The following is a 26,463-nucleotide window of genomic DNA, read 5'->3' on the forward strand; positions in this document are numbered from 1 at the left end:
CCGGCGGCCAGGCGGCTCCTCACTGCGCAGCCCCGTGGGCCGGCTGGCCCTGGCTTGAGGCCCTTCTCTGGGCCTGGGTGCTGGGAGGAGGCTCAGCCAGGCTGACCAGGGATCCACCCACATCTCCCTTCCCCAGAGGCCGGACACTCACAGGCTCAGGCCCAGCACCAGCCCCTGGCCTCCTCTCCTGCCCGTCCTTCCTGCCTCAGAGCGAGACCCACACAGCAGCCCAAGCGGACGGCTCTCCTGCCTCCCACGCCCCGCCGGTTCCCGCCCACCTTCCCGCCCCGCAGGGTCCTCTGCACGGAGCTCATGCCTCTCCCCGGCCTGCACGCCCCTCCCCGGCCCGTCCCTGCGCCCTTTCCCACCACGCCCTCTGCCTCCAGCCCCGAGAGTCCCTGCGGCAAACACGCCACACGCGTCCCCCAGCCTCCCCGTGTCTTCTGCCTGGAAGGGCCTCCTCCTCCTCCTCCCTCAGCCTGCTCCTCCCCGGGCCTCCCCGGGCCTCCTCTGAGCCGCAGGCCTGGCCCGGCTTCCCCAGCAGCGCGGGAGGTGGCGTCTGCCCTCCGTGCTGGGGCTCAGCGTGTCCCCGTGCAGGTGCCTGGAGAGGCGTGCCAGCGACGGCCCGATCCCGCACAGGGGAGGGCGGAGGCCGAGCGCAGTCTGTCCCTGCTGTGGCCACCCCTTCCCAGGCCAGCGTGGCCGCCACGCCGCGTCCCGGGCTCCGCCACCAGCCACCTCAGGAGCCCTGGGCCCGAGCAGGACTCTCCAGAGAGGGAGGATGCAGAGCCTCTCCCGCAGCTGAGGGCGTGCAGGGGCAGGCCAGGCCTGACACCCCCACCCTCCCTCGCACGGCTTCCTCAGCCCAGACACCAGCCCCGGCTGAGCCCAGGCACACGGCACCTCCCCAGCCTCAGCCCCAGGGCAGGACGGGCGGGTGCCGTGTGTCCTCAGGCCAGCGGCCACATCCCAGCCCAGGAAGAGGTCGGGAGGCCCGCACCCCAGGAGGCCCCAGCACTGTGCCCACTCCCACCCTGCCCTGGAGCAGCCTGGCAGGAAGAGGTGCCCTGAGCTGGGGTGGGCGGCCCAGTGGTCGGTGCAGCCGAGACCCGAGGGGCGCCCGGTTCATTCTTCGCTGCGGGGACGGGGGCTCTGTGGCCGCGGAAGCATCCAGGGACCCCACTGCAGACCAAACCTCCACCTACCCCGGTGAGAGGCAGCCACAGCCTCTCCCCACAGCAGAGGCCGGGGATGACGGAGGTAAGGAGGCCAAGGGAAGGCCAAGGAGGGGGCCAGGACGGTGGCACGAGGGGAAGGCCCCTGGAGCCAGGACCCCAGGAGCAGCCAGCACAGAGGAGAACGGAGAACCGGCTTGCTGCCCACTCACTCGCGCCCCGTGCAAATCCACGGCCCGCCCAGCCTGAGAGCACGGGGCACCTGCAAGCCCACTCGGCCTCTTACCCCGAGAGCACACCCAGCACCAGGTTGAGCATGAAGAAGGAGCCGATGATGATGAGGGGTATGAAGTAGAGCCAGTTCCAGGTGTTGCCGGCCGCGTCGTTCGTCTGGAAGTGAGGAGAAGGCGTGAGGAGGACGCACAGACAGGACGCAGGCCCCGGCCCACGTCCGGCCCCGCCCAGGCACAGACCCCCGGCAGGGTCCATGTGGTGGGGAAGCCAGGCAGGGGCGTTCAGGCGTGGGAGTGGGGTCAGGCAGGAGCGTCAAGGCAGGGCGGGGGCGGACCTGCCCAGGCACAGACCCCTGGCAGGGTCCATGTGGTGGGGAAGCCAGGCGGGGGCGTTCAGGCGCGGGAGTGGGGTCAGGCAGGAGCGTCAAGGCAGGGCGGGGGCGGACCTGCCCTGCCGGGCAGAGCTCTCTGGGCTGCAGCTCCCGGGGCACCAGAGACACCCAGCCCTCCCAGACGCTGCCCAGCGAGGCCCGAGGAGCCCAGGGCCACCCAGGACGCCCGGGCACTGCCCCAGCAGGACACTCACAGCACCCCACCCCAACCCGGCTGCCGGACATCCCTGAGCAGCCCCAGAGACGTCTCCTCCTGCATGAACCCACAGCGTCCTTGTCCGACCCTCTGTCTGCAGCAGCCCCCACTGCCGAGACCACCGTGGGCCCCTGTGCTGCGTTTTCCTCCGAGTTCCCGGAGGACGGACCTCACCACATGCCCGGCCCACGAAGGAGCCCAGCACTCAGGCATGATCTGAATCGGAAAGCAAGGATGTGCGTCCTCCCAGATCTCTGGCTTTTTATAGCTCGGCCCACGGAGGGGTAACCTCCTCTGGGTCCCCTCTAATTCCAGAGCTGTGTTGTTTTCATGGGTCCCCAGCAGACTCGGCCAAGGGGCGGAGAACCTCTTTCTCCATGCAGGTGTCCTGCTAGAGGCGAACCAGGAGAGAGAGGGTGCGGAGGGTGGGCGACCCCCAGCCCTTCACTCCTCGCTTCGGGGGCAGCTCATGACTCGAGGCAGGGCCCAGGCGAGACAGGCTGGAGCACAGCCCGGCCCTGCCCTGCAGCCGGCCGACCCCAGGCACTGCTGTCAGCGCTCTCGTCCTCTGGTGTCTGCCAGCCCTGGCAGGATCTGCAGACTCGACTCCCGGAAAGTCCTGGGTCCCTGGATGTGCCGAAGCTTGTGGCTTCTCACCCGTGGACACTGGTTTCAGGCTGGCCACCGAGATGCCTGGACCCTAACTCAGAACTGACATTCAGAATCCCAGCTCTAGGCAGGGCGCGGGGGCTCACGCCTGTAATCCCAGCACTCTGGGAGGCCGAGGCAGGAGGATCACTCAAGGTCAGGAGTTCAAAACCAGCCTGAATAAAAGCAAGACCCGGTCTCTACTAAAATAGAAATTAATTGGCCAACTAAAAATATATAGAAAAATTATCTGGGCATGGTGGCGCATGCCTGTAGTCCCAACTACTCAGGAGGCTGAGGTGGGAGGATCGCTTGAGCCCAAGAGCTTGAGGTTGCTGTGAGCTAGGCTGACATCACAGCACTCTAGCCCAGGCAACAGAGTGAGACTCTGTCTCAAAACAAAACAAAACAAACAAACAAAAAAAAAAAACAAGAGAAACCAGGACTTGTACTTCTGGGAAGATGGAGTAGATATACCCTTCCCCATCTCTCCCACTAAGTGCAAATAATATTTTGAACGTTGTACATAAAGCAAACACAAGAAGACTCTGAAAGGTGGAGAAAAGAAGGCAGCCCAGCTAGGACCTAGAAATAAGGTGAGTTCCCTGGGTTTTCTTTTTGCCTACTATATCCCAAAGTTGGAGCCGAGGAAGCCTGCAGCTTGGAAATGACCAGAGGGCACAGAGAAGAATGCACCAACAAAAGCCAGCCCTCTCTCACCAAAGGCTCGGGAAAGGGCAGCCTAGCAAGACAGAAAACTTTTAGACAATAACTACACTGTTCCAGCCAAACATCACAGAAAAAACTGTGGTTTCTTCTCCCCCTTTCCAGCAAAGACCAGCAGGCAGCCTAGACTTCCCCGCCCCCGCCCCCCAAGACTGCAATGGGAGGCCCGGGGTCAGGGCTGGGTGGGGAGCCCAGTGGTCACTGCAGCCTGGACTCGAGGGGACAGCATTCATTCCCCAGTGCAGTGACCGGGGCTCTCTCATCTACCCCAAACCAGGGAGCTGTCAGAGACGCCCAGTGGAGAGTCGGGCGTCCCTCCTCAGCAAGCAGCAAACGGGGCCCCCCAACCCCAGCCCACCGCTGTGATATTAGGGAGGACCACCCGGATGCCTGGACCCCCACACACAGTAATGAGGCACCCCAGCCCCGCCCTGCCCACTGCCACCAGAAGGGCCGAGGGGACAGTCAGGGCTGTCACCCCCGTGCAGCAGTAACGAGGCTGCCCCCGTACACACATGTGCAGAAACCACCTGCAGAGCAAGAACGAGGCACACCTGACCCCCCGCCCCTCCCCCCTGCCCCTCCCACCAGCCAGGCCAGCATCCTTGAGGTGCAGCGGGGGCTGGAGCTGCCAGCCTGCCCGTCAGCAAGAAGCCTCAGCAAGTGTCAGTGGGGTGGGGAGCCCTGACTGCCATTCTCACCCCCCTTCCCCTGACAGTGGTGCCAGAGGCAGCCAGCTGAGACAGAGAGTTTAAGATCCAGGGTCTCACGGCTCAATACCAAAAATGTCCAGTTTTCAGCTGAAACTCACTCACTATACTAAGAACTAGGAAGAGCAGAAACTGAATGAGAAAAGACCATTCACAGATGCTCTGATGGCCAATTTTATGTGTCAACTCGACTGGGCCACAGGGTGCCCAGATATTTGGTCAGACATTATTCCGGATGTTTCTGCAAGGGTGTTTTGGATACAATTAATATTTTAATCCATAGAGCAAGGCAGGTTGCTCTCCATCGTGAGGGCGGCCTCAGTCACTCTGCTGAAGACCTATCAGAAATAACCTTTGGAAAATCAAGACATTCTTGGGACAAACTAGGAAACTAGAAGAATTTGTCACCAGCAGAACTCGCCTAGAAAAATGGCTAAGGAAGGTTCTCTGAACAGCAAGGAAATGGTGAACAAAGGACTCTCACCAGTCTCAGGTAATACCCAGGGAAACGAAAAGACAGTCCATGCAAAAACTTGTACACGAGGCCGGGCGCGGTGGCTCACGCTTGTAATCCTAGCACTCTGGGAGGCCGAGGCGGGCGGATTGCTCAAGGTCAGGAGTTCAAAACCAGCCTGAGCGAGACCCCGTCTCTACTATAAAAATAGAAAGAAATTAATTGGCCAACTAATATATATATATAAAAAATTAGCCGGGCATGGTGGCTCATGCCTGTAGTCCCAGCAACTCGGGAGGCTGAGGCAGTAGGATTGCTTAAGCCCAGGAGTTTGAGGTTGCTGTGAGCTAGGCTGACGCCACGGCACTCACTCTAGCCTAGGCAAGAAAGCGAGACTCTGTCTCAAAAAAAAATAAAATAAAAAAAAAAAAAAAAAAAAAAACAAAACTTGTACACGAATGTTCACAGCAGCATTAATCATAATTTTAAAAGTGAAAACAATTCAAATGTTCATGAACTGATGAAATATAAACAAAATATGCTAGATACACACAATGGAATCATATTTGATAATAAAAGCAATGAAATACTGATATTTGTTACAACATAGATATAAAAACACAAAAGGCCACCTACTGTATGATTCCCTTTATGAAACGTCTGGATTAAACAAACCAATAAAGACAGAAAGGTCGGTGACGGTGGGGGCTGGGGGCCTGGAGCACTGAGGACTGACTGCTAGTGGATACAGAGTTAATGAAAATGTTCTAAAATTAGATATGATGGCTGCACAACTTTTTGGACATACAAGAAAAAAAAAAAACAACCCTGAACTATACACTTTTAAATGGTGAATTTTATGGTATATGAATTATGTCCCAACTAACGTGTTATTTAAAACCCTTCCAAAAAGAAATCTCTAGGCCCAATTTCACGGAATTCTACCAAACGTTTTTAAAAAACTTAACACATTTCTATGCAATCTTTTCAAGAATATAGAGGAGTAAATACTTCTCAGTTCATTTTATGTAGCTTGTTTATCAACTTGATACCAAAACCAAAGACAGGAAAAAAGAAATTTCAGACCAAAATACCTCATAAATACAGATGTAAGAATCCTCGATACAAATATTAACAAATAGAATTCAGCAACGTATAAAAGGAACTATATTGAACCAGCAATAGGAATAGCAATGCTGGTTCAATATTCAAAAATCAATGTAATTCACCATGTTAACATACTAAAGAAGAAAAATCACATGATCATATCAGTGCAGACAAAATATTTAATAAAATTCAGCACTCATTCATGATAAAAAATAAAAAACTCTCAGAAAACTAGGAATAGAGTAAAACTGCCTCAACTTGATAGAGAGCAATCTACCCTACTTTAAAAAGAAACCCTACAGCCAATGTTGTATTTAACAGTGAAAGACCAAATGCTTTTTCCCTAAGACTAGGTGACGGGCAAGGATGTCTGCTCTTACCTTCTTACTCAACACAGTGCTGACATTCTAGCTAGTGAAATCAGGCAGGTAAAGGAAGTAACAGGCATCCATACAGATCAAGACACATAGACTTACGGAAGAGAACAGAAATAAAGTCTTGCACATATGGTCAAATGATTTCTGACAAGGGTGCCAAAACTATTCGATGGGAAAAAGATGGTCTTTCCAGCAAATCGTGCTGGGAAGACTGGATATACACATGCAAAAGAATGAATTTAGATCCTTACCTAACACCAAATACAAAAATTAACTCAAAATGGATCAAAGATCTGAATGTAATACCTAAAAAATAAAGCTCTAAGAAGAACACATAGGTCAAAGCTTCACAGCTTTGCATTTGGCAATGATTTCTTGAATATGAAGGCAGCAACAACAAAAAATATACAAACTGGATTTTATGAAAACTTAGTATCTTTTGATACACAAACTTTCTATCAACAGAGAAAAAGGATAACTAACACACAGAATGGGAGGAAATATTTGCAAATCATGTATCTAATAAGGATTAATATTCGGAATATATAGAAAACTCCTAAAAATCAACAACAAAAAAACTCAATCGAAAAATGGGCAAAGAACTTCGATAGACATTTCTGCAAAGAAATAAAAAAATGGACAATGAGCACATAAAAAGATGCCCAACATCATTAATCAGCAGGGAAATGAAAATCAAAACCACAAGATGCCACCTCATACACATTAGAATGGCTACTATCAAAAGAACAGAAAGTAACAAGCATTGGTGAGAATGTAGAGACATTGTTTGCTTTCTCTTGTATATTGCTGGTGGGAAAGTAAAATGGTACAGCTATTGTGGAAAGCAGTATACAGTTCCTCAAAACATTAAAAATAGAATTACCATAAGATCCAGCTATTCCACTTCTGGGTATATACTCGAAAGAATGGAAAGTAAGATCTCAAAGAGATATTTGTACACCCATGTTATTCATAAGAGTTGCAACGTGGAAGCAACCCAAGTATCCACAGACAAATGAAAAAAGCAAAATTGGTATATACGTGCAATGGAATACTATTCAGCCATTAAAAGGAGGGGAATTCTACAATATGCTACATCCCAGGTGAACCTTGAGGACACCTAATTGGAATAAGCCAGTTATAAATGCTGTATGATTCCTCGGATGTGAGAAACTTGGAGTAGTCAAAACCATGGCGACAGACAGTAGAACGGTGGCTGCTGGGGGCTGAGGAAGAGGGGGACAGGGACTTAATATGAATGGGTATAGAGTTTCCATTTTATAAGATGAAAAATTACACCGATGGACAGTGGTGATGGTCATACATTATGAATTAATACCATTGAACCGTATACCTAAAAATAGTCAAGATGGTAAGTTTTATGTTATTTGTATTTTACCACAGTAAAAAAAATGGCAGGGAAGGCATATAGATCAGAAAGAAGAAATGAACTGTTCCTGTTTGCAAATGGTGTTTATCTACGTAGAAAATCCCAAGGAGTCTACAAAAAAATCTCCTAGAACTGATAAGTGAGTTCAGCTAGGTTGCAGGATCCAAGATCAAAATACAAAAATCAATTGTATTTCCACATACTAGCAATGAAGACAAGGATGCTGAAATTTAAAATACGACACCATTTTGTGACAGAACAACATAGCAAAGGTTGCTGCATAGGCATCACAAGGCCACTACACCCAAGTGGCAGAAGCCAGTGGCCAGAGGTAAGAACTGGAGGCATCGCTTACACGCACCAGACTCGACTCCATGCTTTCCTGATGCTTCCTTCGACACGCTGGCTGCCACACTAGAAAACATTTTTTTTCCTTGGGGCCACAGTGTTTTATTATGAAAATAGAATGAAAACTTCAAAAACAAAATGACTCTTTGCTGATGATATGATCTTATATCTAGAAAACCCCAAGATTCTTCCATGAGGCCACTGGAACTGATAAATTCAGCAAAGTCTCAAAATCAAAGTTACAAAATCAATGTACAGAAATCAGAAGCATTTCTGTACGCAAACAACAGTCAAACTGAGAACCAAATCAAAGACTTAATTCCCTTCATAATAGCAACAAAGAAAGTAAAATACCTAGGAATATATTTAACTAAAGAGGTAAAAGACCTCTACAGGGAGAACTATGAAACATTGAGAAAGGAAATAGCAGAGGACGTAAACAGGTGGAAAACCATACCATGCTCATGGGTTAGCAGAATCAACATTGTTAAAATGTCCATACTACACGAAGTGATCTACAGATTCAATGCAATCCCTATTAAAATATCAACATCATTTTTCACAGATCTAGAAAAAATAATTCTACACTTTGTATGGAACCAGAGAAGATCCAATATAGCAAAAGCAATCCTAGGCAATAAAAACAAAATGGGAGGTATTAATTTACCAAACTTCAAACTACACAACAAGGTTATAGTAACTAAAACAGCATGTTACTGGCACAAGAATAGAGACACAGACCAATGGAACAGAACTGAGAACCCAGATATAAAACCATACTCATACAGCCATCTAATCTTTGACAAAGCAGACAAAAATATACACTGAGGAAAAGAATCTTTATTCAATAAATGGTGCTGGGAAAACTAGATAACCACATGTAGAAGACTGAAACAGGATCCACGCAGTTCTCCTCTCACAAAAATCAATCACGCTGGGTAACAGACTTAAACCTAAGGCATGAAATAAGAATTCTAGAAGAAAATGTTGAAAAACTCTTATAGACATTGGCCTAGTCAAAGAATTTATGAAGAAGACCCCAAAGGCAATCACAGCAACAACAAAAACAAATAAATTGGACCTAATCAAATTTAAAAGCTTCTGCACAGCCAAGGGAACTATCACGAGAGCAAATAGACAACCTATGGATCGGGAGAAAATATTCACATAGTAATATGTGAATATCCACATGTGAATATGGATTATGGATATCCAATAACTAGAACCTGTATAGAACTCAGGAAAATCAGCAAGAAAAAATCAAACAACCCTATCAAAAAGTGGGCAAAGGACGTGAACAAAAACTTTTCAAAAGAAGATAGAATAATGGCCAACAAACATATGAAAAAATGCTCAACATCTCTAATCATCAGGGAAATGCAAATCAAAAACCACAACGAGATATCACTGATCTCCAGTGACAATAGCCTTTATCAAAAAGTCCCAAAACTATCAATGTTGGCGTGGATGTGGAGAGACAGATACACTCCTACACTGCTGGTGGGAGTGCAAACTAGTTCAACCTCTGTGGAAAGCAATATGGAGATACTTCAAAGAGATACAGGTAGAACTACCATCTGATCCAGCAATCCCATTACTGGGCATCTGCCCTGAAGAACAAAAGACGTTCTATAAAAAAGACATCTGCACTTGAATATTTATATAAGCACAATTCACAATTGCAAAGAGGTGGAAACAACCCAAGTGCCCATCAATACATGAGTGGATTAATAAAATGTGGTATATGTATACCATGGAATTCTACTCAGCCACAAAAAACAATGGTGATCTAGCACCTCTTATATTATCCTAGATAGAGCTGGAGCCCATTCTACTAAGTATCCCAAGAATGGAAAAACAAGCACCACATGTACTCACCATCAAATTGGTATTAACTGATCAACACGTATGTGCACACATAGTAATAACATTCTGTCGGGCAGACAGGAGGGGGAGGAGGACATGGGTATAGTCACACCTAAGGGGAATGGTGCACACTGTCTGGGGGATAGACACGCTTGAAGCCCTGACTCGGGTGGGGCAAGGACAATATACATAACCTCAACATTTGTACCCCCGTAACATATTGAAATAAAAAATATTATTAAAAAGGTAAAAAAAAAAAAAAACAAACACATATAGGACCTGTATGCTGAAAACTACAAAATGCAAATGAAAGAAATCAAAGATGATCTACACCAATGGAGAGAAATACCATGTTCTCTGACTGGAAGACCCAACACAGTAGAGATGTCAATGCTCCCAAATCGAATACAATGGGAACAGTCAGTCACCCTGATTTTAGGACTCATATGTAACTACAGCGACCAAACCTGTGTGTTCCTGGCAAAGGGAGAGACACACACATCGATGGAACTGAAATGGATCCCACAGTCAGGCCCAGCCGACTTCTGGCAAAGGTGCAAAAGCAACTCAGCAGAGGAATCCAGCCTTTTGAACAAATGGTTCGAGAGCAACTGGACACCCACAGGCTGGAGGGAGGGAGGAAGGGGAATTAGGGAGGAAGGGAGGAAGGACTTCAACCTAAACCTCATGTTTTATATAACAATTAACTCAAAATAGATCACAGACTTTCATTTAAAATATAAAACAATAAAACTTTTAGGAAAAGAAATAGAAGAAAATCTTCAGGATTTAGGACTAGGCGAAGAGTTCTTAGACTTGACACCAAAAGCCCAACCCACAAAAGGACAAACCGATAAACTAGTCTTCATCAAAACTGAAAATGTTTGTTCTGGGAAAGACCAGGAGAAGAGTACGGAAAGACAACTACTGACGAGGAGAAAGTATTTGCAAACTGCAATATATATCTGACGAAGAACCAGCACCCGGAACATATAAAGAACGTAAAGACTCGACAGTAAAAGACCAGTCCAGACAGAACACAGGCAACGACGTGAAGAGACATTTCACTTGCGAGGCACGACGGCAAACAGCACCACAGCCCCCGGGAAACGTGGTTAAGCCACGGCGAGGCATCACTATGCACCTGTCAGAACGGCTAAAATAAAAAACAGCGGCACCGCCAAGTGCTGGCAGGAATGCAGGAAAAACGCGTTACCCATACACTGCGGGCAGGAATGCAAAAGAATTTTAGCTTTGAAACTAAATGTGCGACAACCATACAGCCCAGAAATGCGCACCACTGGCATTCATCCCGGAGAAACAAGCTCGCGTGTCCTGGTCGCTCGCTTCCATAAAGCCTTCGCTTCCACAACACAGGTGCCCAAGGTGTTTTCCTGTCCCGGGAAGCTCCCTCAGTCTCTCCTGCTGGCTCCTTCCTTCCCGCTGGACCTCCGGATGGTAGAACTTTCCCAGGGCTCGGTCTCCGGCCTTCTCTTCCCCATCCACACCTGTTTCCCAGGTGGCTCAGCCTCCCCATGCTTTCGGACACTCTCCCTGAGTGGATGGTCTCAAAGACGCATCCTCAGCCCTGCTGCCGCGAGCCCTCTCAAATGCCCCACTGCACACTCGACATCTCCACTGGGATGAAAATAGCAACTAAGCCCGTAGCGAGCCCAGACAAGCCTCGAGTCCCTCCACTGAAACAAAACAGAAACGCCTCATCTAAACCTCCCTTCTCGCAAACGGCACCCACTTCTCCGAGGGTTCAAGTCCCATTGTCATTGGTTCTTCTCTCACGTGGACGTTGGACATCCAGTCTATGGGCAAGGCCTGTCTGTGTTAGCATCAAAACGGAGCATCTGCACCTGTAGTTCTTTTTTTTTTTTTTTTGGAGACAGAGTCTCGCTCTGTCACCCAGGCTGGACTGCAGTGGTGCAATCACAGCTCACTGCAGCATCCAACTCCTGGGCTCAAGCGATCCTCCTGCCTCAGCCTCCCAGATACCTGGGATTACAGGCATGCACCACCATGCCCAGCTAGCTTTTTTATTTTGCTTTTTGTGGAAATGGTGGTCTCTCTGTCTTGAACTCCTGCAAGCAATCCTCCTGCCTCGGCCTCCCAAAGTGCTGGGATTAAAGGCATGAGCCACCACACCCAGCCTGCACTCGTATGTTTCCAAATGCTCTTTCCTCAGATCATCACATAACCAGTACAGCGAACACAAGCAAAACCATACGTGCAAAATCGTAAACCAGCGTTCACCTCCCACTGTCCCCTTGAACATGCTCAGTACGGAAACCCTCCCCATAGCCCTGGAAAAGTGTGGACGAGCCCTGCCGGGGGGACAGGAGGGCGCAGCCGCTCTTTGCTCCTCCAAGCCTAGCATCCCTCCTCCTGCCTCAGCTAGTGTCAAGGCCGCTGACCCCAACGCTGCCAGAGCAGGGAGGGAGGAGGAGGAGGCACGTTCTTCCTCGAGAGTTGCTGTCTCTCTGGCCCTGATGGGAATTTACTGCTGACCCGTCCCCACGAGGCCCTTCTGAGTGTTCTGAAGCCCCCTTAGCTCCACACACTTGAAAGCACAGGCAAGCCGTCGCCCCCCCAGCTGGAGGCCCCGCGCTGCCCTGACCACTGCCACAGCTGTGCAGCGGTCCACTCCGACCAGACGCTCTTCTCGTCATTCCCCCAGGCCTGACTGCCCACTCTTGCCCGGCTACCTCGGCCCCCAAGACACACACACACACACACACGCCCACCCCTGCCCCTCGCGTCCGCTGTCGCTCCCTCCCCCTCCACCCCTGCTGCAGGCCGTGGCTTCTGCTCACAGAGCCCAGGCACTGTCCCTCGAAGGAGCACACAGGAGCCACTCACGGGGCGGGAGGGGAGGAGGGCAGGCTCAGTCTCCAGACTCCAGAGTCCTGCTCAAAACCCCTGTCTCGTCTCTAACGAAAACCCTGTGTGCCCTGGAGGCGGGGTCCTGGCAGTCCTGGGCCACCTGCTCCGGGGCTTGCGTGGCATCAGCCTCACAGCCGTCACCGCCCCCACCACCTCCCCGAACTTCCGAACTTCCAACGTGACGTCCCTTGGCATCACGTCTCTCTCTAGACCTGGCCAGGCCCTGCTCTCCAGGACCCTCCCCTCCCCCGCCACTCCCTGCCCCACCTCCTCGGTTTCCTCTGGGGGCCCAGTGGGGCCCGTGTGCTGAATGCCTTCGCCCCCAGCACAGGAGCCGTGCTGGGTGGCCCAGCGGGGAGCGTGGGAGGAGACCTCTGCGGCCCCTCCCGCCCACCACCTCCCCGGCACAGACCAGGCAGGAGGATCTGAGTCACCTGCAGCCTCCGGCCAAGCGGCAGTGGGCACCGCGGGCCGCGGAGACCTGGTCACGCAGCCCGTCACTTGAGAGGAGCTGGCAGGGACGTGGCGGCTCGAGCTATTTTTAGCGTCTGTCTTTGTGGAGATGGCCCCTCGACTGGCTGCGGGGAGAGAACAGCCGAGCTCCTCGTCACTGCCTTTGTCCCCACAGTCTAACGAGCCTGTCGTCAGACACGGCGTCTGGCTCAACAGACCCTGGGCCGGCCTCTCCGTCACTCCCCATCTGCCACCTGCCCGCCCAACACGCCAATACACCAGTGCAGCAAGCATTTATGGAGCACCTGCTGAATGCCCAGCCCCAGGACCAGCCCGGGTCCCCAGGAACTCACGGACAAGACACAGAGCAGGGTCCCAGTGTCTCCCTGACGCCGGCCCACCCTCGTGCCACCAGGACGCACGGGCACTGCCGCCAGGGAGGGAGGCGCAGGGTCCCAGGGCACCTGGCCCAGGCCTTGAGCTCAGTGCATAAATAGTAACAGGGTCCAGGTCAGTGCACCTGCGCTCCTGCCCCTCCCCTGACAGCACCTGAGCAGACACATCCTCTGGCTATTCAAAACCCAACATGCCTCAGCCACGCGGTCTCAGAGTCCCAGCTCACGTGAACATTTCTCTTCCACCTCCCCAAGCTTATAGGTCGGTGCAAAAGTAATTGCGGCTGTAGCGTTGTTGACCTTTGCCGTTTGCTACTGGAATACACTCTTAAATAAATGTGGTTATGTTACACACCGTTTTCATGCACATTTCTTGATTTATGTTTTTTGCTAGCAACTAATTACTTGCTGTTTATTTTATATTTATTTTAGACTACGGAAATGATGTTAGACAAAAAGCAAATTCCAGCAATTTTCTTATTCGAGTTTAAAATGGGTCGTAAAGCAGCGGAGATAACTCGCAAGACCGACAGCACGTTTTGTCCAGGAACCGCTAATGAACGAACGCACAGTGCAAGAAGTTTTGCAAAGGAGACGAGAGCCTCGAAGACGAGGAGCGCAGTGGCCATCGGAAGTTGACAACGACCAGTTGAGACCAATCATCGAAGCTGATCCTCTTATAACCTCACCAGAAGTTGCCCAAGAACTGAACGTCAACCATTCTACAGTCGTACGGCATTTGAAGCAAATTGGAAAGGTGAAAAAGCTCGATAAGTGGATGCCTCAGGGGCTGTCCGAAAATCAGAAAAATCGTCATTCTGAAGTGCCGTCTTCTCTTCTTGCACGCACGATGAACCATTTCTTGAGGACTGTGACGTGTGAGGAAAAGTGAGGAAAAGTCTGTGACAACCAGTGATGACCAGCTCAGTGGCTGGACCGAGAAGAAGCTCCAAAGCACTTCCTGAAGCCAAACTCACACCAACAAAAGGACTCGGTCACTGCTTGGTGTTCTGCTGCCGGTCTGATCCACTACGGCTTCTAAATCCCAGTGAAACCCTCACATCTGAGAGGCGAGCTCAGCAAATCGATGAGATGCACCGAAAACTGCAACGCCTGCAGCCAGTTGGTCAACAGAAAGGGCCCGATTCTTCTCCATGACAACGTCCAACCACATGTCACACAACGAATCCTTCAAAAGTTCAACAAACTGGGCTACGGAGTTTTGCCTCATCTACCATGTTCGCCTGACCTCTCGCCAACCAACTACCACTTCCTCAAGCATCTCCACGACTTTTTGCAGAGAAAATGCTTCCACAACCAGCAGGAAGCAGAAAATGCTTTCCAAGAGTTCATCGAATCCCAAAGCATGGATTTTTACACTACAGGAATAAATGAGCTTATTTCTTGTTGGCAAAAAATGTGTTGATTTTAATGGTTCCTATTTTGATTCATAAAGATGAGCTTCCGCCTAGTTATAATGATTTAAAATTCATGGTCTGAAACTGCAATTACTTTTGCACCAACATAAAAATTAAATTGCTCCCGTGCTCTGGCAGCTCACAGGACTCGCACAGACAGGGACGGATGGCAGCGAGGGAGTCTTCAGACAGAAAGACGACAGAGGTCTGTGCAGGAGTTGATGGCAGAACCCACCAAGAACAGGTGGAGGGGAGATTAGTCACCCAGGTGGAGGGGAGGTTAGTCACCCAGGTGGAGGGGAGGTTAGTCACCAGCAGCCCCCAGGTAACTTATACTCACTCGACTCCCAGCACGGCCAAACCCCGACCACCCTGACCTCTAAGTCAGGCTGTCGTCCCGACGGGAGTAAGGAGACCAAAGAGGAACCGGCACCAGACAGGCTCGGTGTGAAGGAAACGAGTGTAGAAGACCCAGGCCCCACCCCAGGAACCCCAGGAACCCCAGGAACCAGGGGGGCATCCCGAGCCGGCCCGGTGAAGCCCCAACCCTCACTCCGCTCTCGCCGCCGTCACCCGGCTGCCTGGGGACGACAGGAGTCCAGTAGGCGCCACTGTCCCCCGACTCCACCCAGAAGACAGGGCGGCACAGCTAGTGGCTGAAAGTGAGCTCCCCAGGGCTTGGGCAAACGGGCTTCCCTGTGACTCAGTTTCCTCATCTGTACGGCGGGGTTCTCGAGATCAAATGAGTTGGTGGGAGTAAAACACTTCGCATGGCCTAACGCAGAGCGCGTCTGCAGTGCGCACTGGCTCCGGGCGCCGTTGCCTGATTCACCGTCAGCAGCAGGAGCGTCTTGTCTGGGCTCCTCCTCTGACCCCCACACTCGGCCCTCAGCTCTGCTCTCACAAGGGAGACGGTTATGCCTCGAGTCTGAGTCGGGGCTGACCGTGGGGAGGCTCTGGTGCAGCGTCTACAGGAGGGAGGCTGCACCTCGTCCCAGGGTGGAGGACGGGGCTCCGGGCCGGGCAGAGCCTCTGAGGTCAGAAGTGCCACCCCAGTGAGACCCCTAGAGGTGCCGGCGCAGGAGCTCCAGGCCCGCCCAGGCCCGGGGCCAGGATGCAACTCACATTGTAGAGGATGTCGGTCCAGCCCTCCATGGTGATGCACTGGAACACTGTCAAGATGGCAAACAAGATGTTGTCAAAATTGGTGATACCGAAGTTGGGTCCCGGCCAATACTCCCGGCACTCAGTGTCGCCTTCGCACAGCCGGGCTGGGGCCTCCTTGCCACAGGGGAAGTCACCCACGGGATCTGCATCTGTTAGGAGGAGAACGAAGCAGATCCTGAGCTCGGACGCCAGACTCTCCAGCCCCCACTGGGGTTCCCGGACCCCGGAGAACTCGCTGAGGGTGGGCAGGAACCGAGCACCAACAGAACCCTCCACCCACTTCCCACCGCCCCTCCGGCACCTGCACTGAGGCTCTACTTCCATCTCCACCTGAGCTCAGGGGCCAGTGGTCACCTCCTCCTTCCCCACGGGAACCTGCCCATCACCATTTAAACACGCTCAAGGCCCATGCTTTTTTTTTTTTTTTTTGAAACAGAGTCTCACTTCGTTGCCCGGGCTAGAGTGCCGTGGCATCAGCCTGGCTTACAGCAACCTCAAACTCCTGGGCTCAAGCGATCCTCCTGCCTCAGCCTCTTGAATAGCTGGGACTACAGGCATGCGCGAAAACACCCGGCTAATTTTTTTGTATATATATTTTTAGCTGTCCAAGTAATTTCTTTGTATTTTTAGTAGAGATGGGGTCTTGCTCTTGCTCAGGCTGGTCTTGAACTCCTGAGTTCAAACGATCCACCCACCTCGGCCTTCCAGAGCGCTAGGATGACAGGCGTGAGCCACCGCGCCCAGCAAAGATCCATGCATCTTAAAAGCAGAAACAACGAAGTCCTAGCCTCCCATTCTTCCTACCTTGTTCCTCCTCTCCCTCACAGCCAAACTGCCAGCAAAGTCCTCCTGACACTCAGATCTGTCACTCTGGAGCCAGCAAGGCCCATGGCCAGTAAGAGCCAGACTCACCCACGGTGCCCGTCAGGCAGAAGACCTAGGCCCAACCCAGCGTGTGCCCGGAGGGTGGCTGGAGACCGCCTGGCCCAGGCCTCGCTGCACCCCTACAAAGCGGACATCCTTCGACCGACCTGCAACTAGCAGGCAGCCAGGGACCACACGGAGAGGTCCTAACAAAACACCAGAAAACCACTGCTACCCTCTGGAACAAGATGGCAAGGAGCACGTTTGCCCACTTCGCTCCCAAAATCCCAACGAAAGGGCTGAAAAAAATCTGTTTTAAAAATGTATCACAACACACGGAAACGTGGGGAACTTCTGGGGAACTGCTAGGATGGAAAGCAAATGCTCCTGTGTTCAAAGGCAGAGCCGACCACACGCGGTTATGCCTTCCCTTCCAAATCCCTTGATAAGTGCTTGGAATGAAAACTAGGAGTAACAACAGTTCCTTTCCTCCCTGCTCGTGCTTGGGACGGTTTTTGTCCCTTTTCTTATCTCGTGGCTCTGCCGCGCCCACCAGTGCCACGTGGACTGATGTGCCCACACGCCCTCCTTGACTTTAGAGGGGAAGCTCTCAAGGCCCGCAATGAGGTACAATGTTTGCAGGAAGTTTTAGGGAGATTTAAGAAAATTATTCTATTTCCAGTCTAATAAAAGGTTTTTTTTAAACAAAAAAATTTTTTTAAGTTTTTTTTTCTTATCAGGCAATGTTTGCTAAACAAATTTTTTTTAATTAAAAAGAAGGGTTTTTTTAAATCACAAATGATTTATCAATAAATTTAGTGAAAGCTTTTTCTCCACCTAAGAGATGATCACATGAGTTTTCTCCTTTAACATGTTTGCAGTTCAAGCCACAAATCTTAGTGTCATCCTTATGCTTCTTTCTCTTTCTCTTACACCTCACATACAATATCTCAGAAAATCCGGGTGGCTTTACCTACAAAACACAGCCAGAATTTGACCCACTACAACAACCTAACAAAGCACCTGGCCCCGGCCACCATCCTCTCTCCTGAATGGAGATACACACACTCCCACTCCACTCTGGTTCCACCTTTGCCTCCCCAAGCAGCCAGGATGATGAAATGTCCTTTACTGCCTTCCCTCCTCTCTCAGAACACGACCCGGAGCTCCCACCACGCCGTGAAGCCCCACACGTCCTCTCTGGTCTTGCTGTCCATCACTCTGGGCTTTTGCACTTACTGTTCTTTGTCACTGAAGCTCTCTGGCCAGGTGGCCAAAGGGCTCTCCTTCCCACTGCATTCGGTAGCTGTGTAACAGCCCCCATGGCAGAGAAGTCTCCCCTGGCCACCCTCTGTAGAGCAGGCCCCAAATTATTCCATTCCAAATACCTTTTTTGTTTCCTTCCTAACGGTTACTGCAATCCATAATTATTACATTCACGTGTTTGTTTGTGCTTATTAGGTTACTGTCCATGTTCCCCACTGTAATGCAAGCTCCACCTCACTGGTCTGGCACCTAGAACAGTCCCCGTCTCCTGAGGAATGAGTCTGTGGTCCTCGTCTGAGCCCAGGGGGTGTTGCCGGGCCTCACCTGAGCTGTTGGAGAAACAGGCCTTGTGGAATTTGCCCATGTAGAACTCGAGGCCAATGATGGCGAACATGAGGATGGCGAAGAAGAGCAGCAGCCCGATCTGCAGCAGGGGAACCATGGCCTTCATGATGGACTTGAGCACCACCTGCAAACCTGGGGCCAGAGTGGGCAGAGCAGGGCAGGTCAGAGAGCAAAGTGGGCAGAGCAGGGAGCGGGGTGGGGCATGCACGGAACAGCAAGAACCCAAGGAAGTGCAGAGCCGACAGTCCCGGGCAGTTGCTAAGCGGTAAGCGCTGACCAGGCTGGCAACAGAGCTGGCAGCCTTCCCGCAGGGACAGAGCAGGCAGTGCCAGGGGAAGGAGGACAGCGACTGAGCACTCCCGTGGGGCAGGGCCAAGGGACAGGTGGGCTGAGCAGTGGCACAGAGTTGGGGAGGGGGACGTGCGGGCGTGAGAGTATGAAGTGTGGGATAGGGAGTGTGGGCTGGTGAGATCTACGGGTCTACGGAGGGCTCAGGGTGGGACACAAACAGAGTCCTGAGAGGAAAGAACAGGGAATCCTGGGAAGGAAGAGCAGCGAATGCTGGAAGCCAAGAGCAGGGGATCCTGGGTGGGAAAACAAGGGAATCCTGGGAGGGAAGAGCAGAGAATGCTGGGAGCCAAGAGCAGGGGATCCTGGGTGGGAAAACAAGGGAATCCTGGGAGGGAAGAGCAGAGAATGCTGGGAGCCAAGAGCAGGGGATCCTGGGTGGGAAAACGAGGGAATCCTGGGAAGGAAGAGCAGAGAATGCTGGGAGCCAAGAGCAGGGGATCCTGGGTGGGAAGTATAGAGCTCCTAAGAGACACAATTGGGGGAATGTGAGGCAGGAGGACTTGCCCCCAGGAAGTGTTTTGTCACTGGGCACAGGGCATGAGCAGGTCCAGGCCAGAGGAACTGGGCTGAGGCTGTAACCCCTGACCTTTTCCCCCTCCAGCCTAACCCCAGCTCTTGGATCCAGGCCAAGGCCCTTGCCTGGAGGGTCTCAGGGCAGAACAAAAGCCAATCAATGGTCTTCCCATAGTGGTCTCCACAGGACCTAAACCCAAGCTTCCACTGGACTGAAGGAATAGGAAATGACCCAAGGTGTCACTGGCTCACAAGGTCACCCTGGCCATCCTCCTGCCCACGCTTGGCTCTTTGAGCAGCCCAACTCAGGAGCACATCTCAGGGCTGGTCTCAGTCCCCAGTAGCCTGCCAAGCCTGAGCCAAGAGACAGGCAGCCCTCTGTAGCCTTTGAGTATTTTCTTAGTCATCCTACCTCATCACCGTGTCAATATCTCATCCATTCTTTAACCCCAGAAAAAAAAGCAAAGAGATAAAAATACAACAGAGAATTTGAGGAGGAACAAAGGTTCCATCTAGGGAAGCCAAGTCAGGGCAAAACAACAAGTCACCCACGGGCTTTCCTGGAGTGGGGCAGACGAGAAAAGGCCCGGTTCCCTGGGGTCAACAGCGGCAAGCTCATGGTCACCAAAGCCAAAGGGGACTAGTGAGGGGCCGAGCTGCGGTTGTGGCCACAGAGCGGGCGGGGAGGAGGTTGGTGCTCCTGCAGGCGTGGGCCTGTCTCAGCTGGACTCACTTGGAATCCCAGACACCAGCTTCAGGGGCCTGAGCACCCGCACAGCCCGCAGAGTCCGCAGGTCGAAATCGGTGCCGGCCGTGGCCAGGATCCTGGCAGGAACAAGGAGAAGGGGGTAAAGGTTTCCACGCCGAGTCAGGAGACAGCATGCTCCTCCCACCACTTGCGTCTTTTCTCCTAAGAGCAGTGACACCTTCATTGCTGGGTCCCCCATGTCCAGCCAAGGGCTAGCCCAGGGGGCAGGGCTCGCTAGGTAAAAGGAGGGAAGAACTGAGTCCAGAAGCCCCCACAGGGATGTGGGCAACGACTTACCCACACAGCCAGGCCTCCGGCACAAAGGCACCAGCTGCGAGTGGACCTTTGGCCCTGGCCTGGCAGTGACTCTGTTCTCCAACTGAGTCCTCCAGCCCAGTCCCCCAGTCGAGACCTCCAACCAGGCCCAAGCCTGAGCCACGTCCCTACGCAACCCCACTGCCCTCCGAGTTGCTCCAGGGCTGTGGCGGTGAGCCGCGGGGAGTGAGATGGAGCCTGGGCACTCCCAACCCAGCCCCACACACCACCCTCCACACTTCATCTCAGGGCAGGAGGGGAGCGCGGAAAGGTGAGATGGAGGGCTCAGAGGACTCAGAAAAGCCGCGGGACCAGTTCCATCTGCACAAAAACACACCCTCCCCTGATGTCCCCATCTTAAAAACAAAACAAGAGATTCCATATCTGCCTCCTGCCACAGAGCATTTCTCTGCTCCCTTCACATCCAAACTCACCGAAAGAGTCTCTCTCCACTTCCTGACCTTTTGGTCTCTCTTTGGCTTTTTCCAACAAGGTTCTCATCCTCACTGCACCACTAAAATGTTGTCAAGCCTTCCTCTTGCCAATTCTTTTTTTGGGGGAGGTGGGGGGGACAGAGTCTCACTCTGTTGCCCTGGCTAGAGTGCCGTGGCATCAGCCTAGCTCACAGCAACCTCAAAATCCTGGGCTCAAGCGATCCTCCTGCCTCAGCCTCCCTACTTGCTGGGACTACAGGCATGTGCCACCATGCTCGGCTAATTTTTTCTATATATTTTTAGTTGTCCAGCTAATTTCTTTCTATTTTTAGTAGAGACGGGGTCTCGCTATTGTTCAGGCTGGTCTCGAACTCCTGACCTTGAGCGATCCACCTGCCTCAGCCTCCCAGAGTGCTAGGATTACAGGCATGAGCCACCGCGCCCAACCCCTCTGCCAATTCTAATGGTCAAGTCCCCTCCTTGAAAGGGTGTCGTCTCCTGCCTTGGGTCAGCCCTCTCCTGTTTTGCTCCAGCTCCCCGGGGACCTTCTCGGTCTCTTCACCAGCTTAGCCTTCTCTACCAAATTCAAACCGTGGACGCCCCGAGCTCATTCGATACAGGATCTACCCAACAGGTATACACCACTGTATGCCTATTACTCCCAAATTTACATCTTAACCCAGACCTGGAGCTCCAGGCTCACATATCCAGCTGGTTTTTAAACATTTCCATTTGGATAAAAAAAAAAAAAAAAAAAAAAGCATATCAAACTACAGAACTCAGCTCCTAGAGGCCACTCTTAGGTCCTTGCCATCCGGCCATCTCAAAAGTCCCTCTCATCCTTCTAAGCTCTCTGACTTCTGGAAGGGCCCAGTCCCTTAGAAGGGTTCACCTTATTAGGTTAGTATCATACAAATAATCTCCTTTTTGAGTAACTCAAAGTTGACTGAGTAGTAAACCAATCATTGGAGCGACAGCCCATCTTATCCACAAATTCTTTCCACACTCAAAGGGAGATCACTATCAGGGTGCACAGAAAGGAGATGAGAATCTTGGAGGCCACCTTAGAATCTTGCCTATCAAAGCCACTAAAAACAGTAAAACTGGGCTCAGGTTCCCCCTGCCAAAAGATCAGACCTAGACAACTTTACAAGTGAGTTCTACAAATATTCAAAGGGCACATGATGCCTAGGTCCTAGGTTATACAAACTGTCTCAGGGAATTTTTAAAAAATGCTCCCCAACTCATTTTATGATGCTAGCAAAATCTTAATATCAAAACTAGAAAAAGAAAGGAAAATGTTATACATATCTCAGTTATGAACACAAATCTTAAATAAGATATTAGGGTAAATCAAATTCAAAGGCACATATTTTAAGAATATATTATGGCCAGTTGGGTTGTCACCAGAATATAAGAATAGTTCATTATTCATATAATTATTAATGTAATCTACCACACTAAAATAGAAACTATATAATCAAAAAATGCAGAAAAGATATTTGATGAAATTTCAATGTCACTCATGATCAAAAGAACTAGAAATAGAAGGTTCCTTAAACTGACAAATGATATCTAATAAAAACCATTTAGAGCAGCAGTCTTCAACTTTTTTGACACCACGGACCATTTTCATGGAAGACAATTTTTCCATGGATGAGGTGTGGGGGAGGGGATGGTTTCAGGATGACTCAAGCACATGACATTTATTGTGCATTTTATTTCTATTATTATTACATTTTAATATATAATGAAATAATTATACAACTCACCACAGGTTGGGGATCCCTGATTTACAGCATTTCTCTTTAAATTCACACAAACCAATCACATCACATAAAGATCTTAGCCAAGGCAATAAGATAAGAAAAAAGAAATGTTTCTGTCTGGGATAATGAAAAAGTTTGGGAATTACAACATGAATATAATTAATGCCATTGAATTGTACATTTAAAATGGTTAAAATTGCAAATTTCATGTTATATATTATATATTTTACCACAAATTTTAAAAATTAATAATGTAATATACCAAAAACTATTACATACTTTAAATGAGAAAACTGTGATATGTGAATTATATCTCAATAAAGCTTTTTAATCTTAGTGAATCTCAGTAGAGTCTTGGTGGAACTTGACAAACTCATATTGAAATTCATATGGAGAAGTAGAGAGTCAAAAATAATCAGAAGGCCGGGTGCGGTGGCTCAGTCTTTAACCCTAGTGCTATGGGAGGCTGAGGCAGAAGGATCGCTTGAGGTCAGGAGTTCAAGACCAGTCTGAGCAAGAGCAAGACCTGTCTCTACTAAAAAAAGAAGTATTAGCCAGGCATAGTGGCGCACGCCTGTAGTCCCAGCTACTTGGGAGGCTGAGGCAAAGGATTGCTTGAGCCCAGGAATCTGAGGTTGCTGTGAGCTAGGCTGATGCCAGGGCACTCTAGCCTGGGCAACAGAGTGAGACTCTGTCTCAAACAAATAAGAATAGTCGGAACGATGTTGAAGAACAAAACGTAAGATTGGCTCTTGTGTAAGTTTTAAAGACTTATTATAAAGCTGAAATGGTTAATACTATATGGTATTAGACCTGGAAAGACTGGGACAGAAATGAAAGCCCAGAAATGCCCCCAACACACGGAAATCTGATATTTGACAGAGGTTGTAGCACAGATCGGGGGCAAAGCATGAGGCAGTCACCAAGTGACGCTGAAAACCCGGGTCATCTATGTACAGAAAGGGCAAACACCCTTCACAAATAAATCCCAGGTGAATCAAAGTGTGGAAAGCAAACTTTAAAACTTTGAAAAAGCATATAAGACAACAGCTCTAGGATTATGAAGTAGGGAAGTGTGTCTAAAGAAGACATAAAAAAACCACAAACCATAAAGTAACAGGCTAATAAATATGACTGCAATAAAATGTCAACTATACCACAAAAGCTTCTATAGAGAAAATGAAAAAAGATACCTGCAATGCATATAACTGACAAAGAACTGGTTTCCAAAATATAGGAAAAAAATCCCCACAACTTCATATGAAAAATACAAATAACCTATCAGAAAAATCACAAGAGGAAAGGAGATGCTCAAAGCCACGGGCAATCAGGAAAACTCGACTCCAGGTAGCGCAGAGACCCGCCTCGCCCGCTCGGCTTAGCAGACACAGGAGCTGGTGCGTCTCTTCCAATAGCTTTGGCTGCTGGAAGAGGAAACTGTAGAATCATTTCAGAGAGTGCTTGGTTACTTATAGTAAATTTAAAAATGAGCATCCCTGTGACTCAGGAAACCGCTTCTGGTACCCGGCAGACAGCTCACAAGGCGCATTCGCCGCAGTGTTTGCAGGGTGAAAGCGGACAGAGCAGCCCGCTCGCCGCGGGAGAGGAGAAATCGACGGTGGCACACGCGTCGTACACGCTCCGTACGACGGAGCATCATGCCACAGGTGCAATGAACGAGCGTGTGAAATTAGATAAGTCTGCACACATCAACACGAGGAGATGTCTGAAACGATGCTGAGGGACAAAAAGGCAGGCGGTGACACGGTCGCACGTCTAGGTGTAAACGCACACACGCACTCGCACGGCGGCAAACCGCACACGCGGACACACGCTTGGTGAAAGCCAACGCTTGACGGGGGTCCGAGGTCCACCCCGAGGCAGGACGGTCCCGTCAGAGAACACCCAGAGCTGTGGGGCCTCCCGGCCTCTCGCAGACACCCCCAGCAGCCCCGCGTGTGACACGGCTCCGGGGTGTGTGAAATCGTGTGTTAAAAGAGCTGCACACAGAAAAGTCTGGACAGACGGAGACAGCGCAAAATGCTAGCAGCGGTGGCGGGATCACGGGCCATTGCTTTTGTTCTTTTCTATAATGAACAATTTAAAGTGAGAAAATAAATATTTTTTATTTATACAGAAAAGAAAAATGTTTATCCCCCACTGAAATAATACTAAATAAAATGACTTTCAGGAATTTTAATTAAAGACGTTATTTTAACAAAAACAACAGAAAGGGAATCGTACACACATTCTCGCACTCAGAGCATGTCTTGCCTGCGTGCTATGTCCTGTCCCGGCCGGCACCACGCATGGCGGGCAGCATGGAGGCAGCACGCACCCAACACGCACCCAACACGTGTCAGTGGAGAAGCTCGGAAATTCCCAGAACCACACAGAAGCCTCGCGAAAGCGAACACAGCAACGTGCACACGTGCCCAAGCTCATCGGTCACGGAAACTGCCAAGTGGACCCGCAGTAGGGGCAGGTTTGCCCAATAAATTGGCGAGGGTTTTGAGGGCACAACCCCCAGCGGCAGCAGGGTTGGCATCGAAGCTGATGATTTACACAGAACCTGAGAGGTGTAAACTGACCCAGTGCGTTCGGAAACAGCCAGCAAAGCGCATCGAGCTGTGGAATGTCTGAACACGCACCGGTCTGCCGTGAGAGCCCGCCATCCTCACCAAGGAGGCGGGCCCCAGAGCCAGCACGTCCGGGGGCCACGACCGGCGCGACAAAGGGACGCCGCGGCCGCCAGGAACACTGCGCCCAGGGAGCCCAGCATGGCGTGGCGTGGCGTTGGCAGGAAAAGACAAACCGGCACAGACGGCCTCACGCCTCACGCCCCCTGCGTGAGCCAAGTCCGACGCAAGGGCCACACGCTGACCAGTCACATACAAGAAAGGTCCAGAACAGACGGAAGTCCTGGGCGTCGCGGGCGGGTGGCTGTTCAGGGGCTTCCGTTGGGGGACGGTGGAAATGCTCTGACATCAGCTCTGTGAACGTGCTAAAACCACTGAATTGTATATTGAAAAAGGGTCAAAGTTATGGAATTTGAATTTTTCCTCAAAAAGCTGCTATAAAGAAGAAAAAATAGAATGCAAATTTTACAATAATTATAACTATATAAAACACACAGGGACTCAGGCCCTCGGAGCTCACAGACACGCCCCGCTGTGACCACTGCCAGCCCAGCCCCAGGCCAGGCACCCTCCGTAAACACGGCAGCCCAGGTCACACGCACGCGGCGTGAACATGAGGACACGTGGACACACATGGGCGGGTAGCATGTACTCAGACACAGCACCACGGGCGCATGAGCACAGCACGGGACAAGAGAAGCTACAGACACACATCCTAGACCACGGACACACGGCACAGACACAGGAACACACGGCACAGACACAGAGACACACGGACACATGGCTCAAACACAGGGACACACGGCACAGACACAGAGACACACGGACACATGGCTCAAACACAGGGACACACGGCACGGACACAGAAATACACGGACACACAGCACAGACACAGAGACACACGGACACACGGAACGGACACAGGGACACACGGACACATGGCACAGACACAGGGACACATGGAACAGACACAGGGACACACGGACACATGGCACAGACACAGGGACACATGGAACAGACACAGGGACACACAGACACACGGCACGGACACAGGGACATATGGACACACGGACACACGGCACAGACACAGGAATACACGGACACACAGCACAGACACAGGGACACACGGCACAGACACAGGGACACGCAGCACAGACACACACCACAGACAGAGAGACACACAGACACAGCACAGACACACGGATACACAGCACAGACACACAGACACGCGGCACAGACACACGGACACACAGCACAGACACACGGACACGC

The 26,463-nt window shown here is 50.9% G+C and overlaps 1 protein-coding gene across 5 annotated transcripts in view; it reads right to left on the reverse strand.

Moving 5' to 3' along the window:
- CACNA1B (calcium voltage-gated channel subunit alpha1 B) overlaps positions 1-26,463 on the reverse strand; it is a 189,272-nt gene that overhangs the window by 138,656 nt on the left and 24,153 nt on the right. For all 5 annotated transcript variants that reach the window (XM_076009162.1, XM_076009160.1, XM_076009161.1 and 2 more), the window contains exons 4-7: positions 20,020-20,111; positions 18,402-18,554; positions 15,906-16,096; positions 1,462-1,565 (exon numbers count right to left, since the gene is read on the reverse strand). In XM_076009162.1, the coding sequence (XP_075865277.1) occupies positions 1,462-1,565; positions 15,906-16,096; positions 18,402-18,554; positions 20,020-20,111 (540 nt within the window). The remainder of the gene's footprint in view (positions 1-1,461; positions 1,566-15,905; positions 16,097-18,401; positions 18,555-20,019; positions 20,112-26,463) is intronic.

Source organism: Microcebus murinus, chromosome 12, assembly GCF_040939455.1.
Source record: "Microcebus murinus isolate Inina chromosome 12, M.murinus_Inina_mat1.0, whole genome shotgun sequence".
Classification (NCBI taxonomy): domain Eukaryota; kingdom Metazoa; phylum Chordata; class Mammalia; order Primates; family Cheirogaleidae; genus Microcebus; species Microcebus murinus.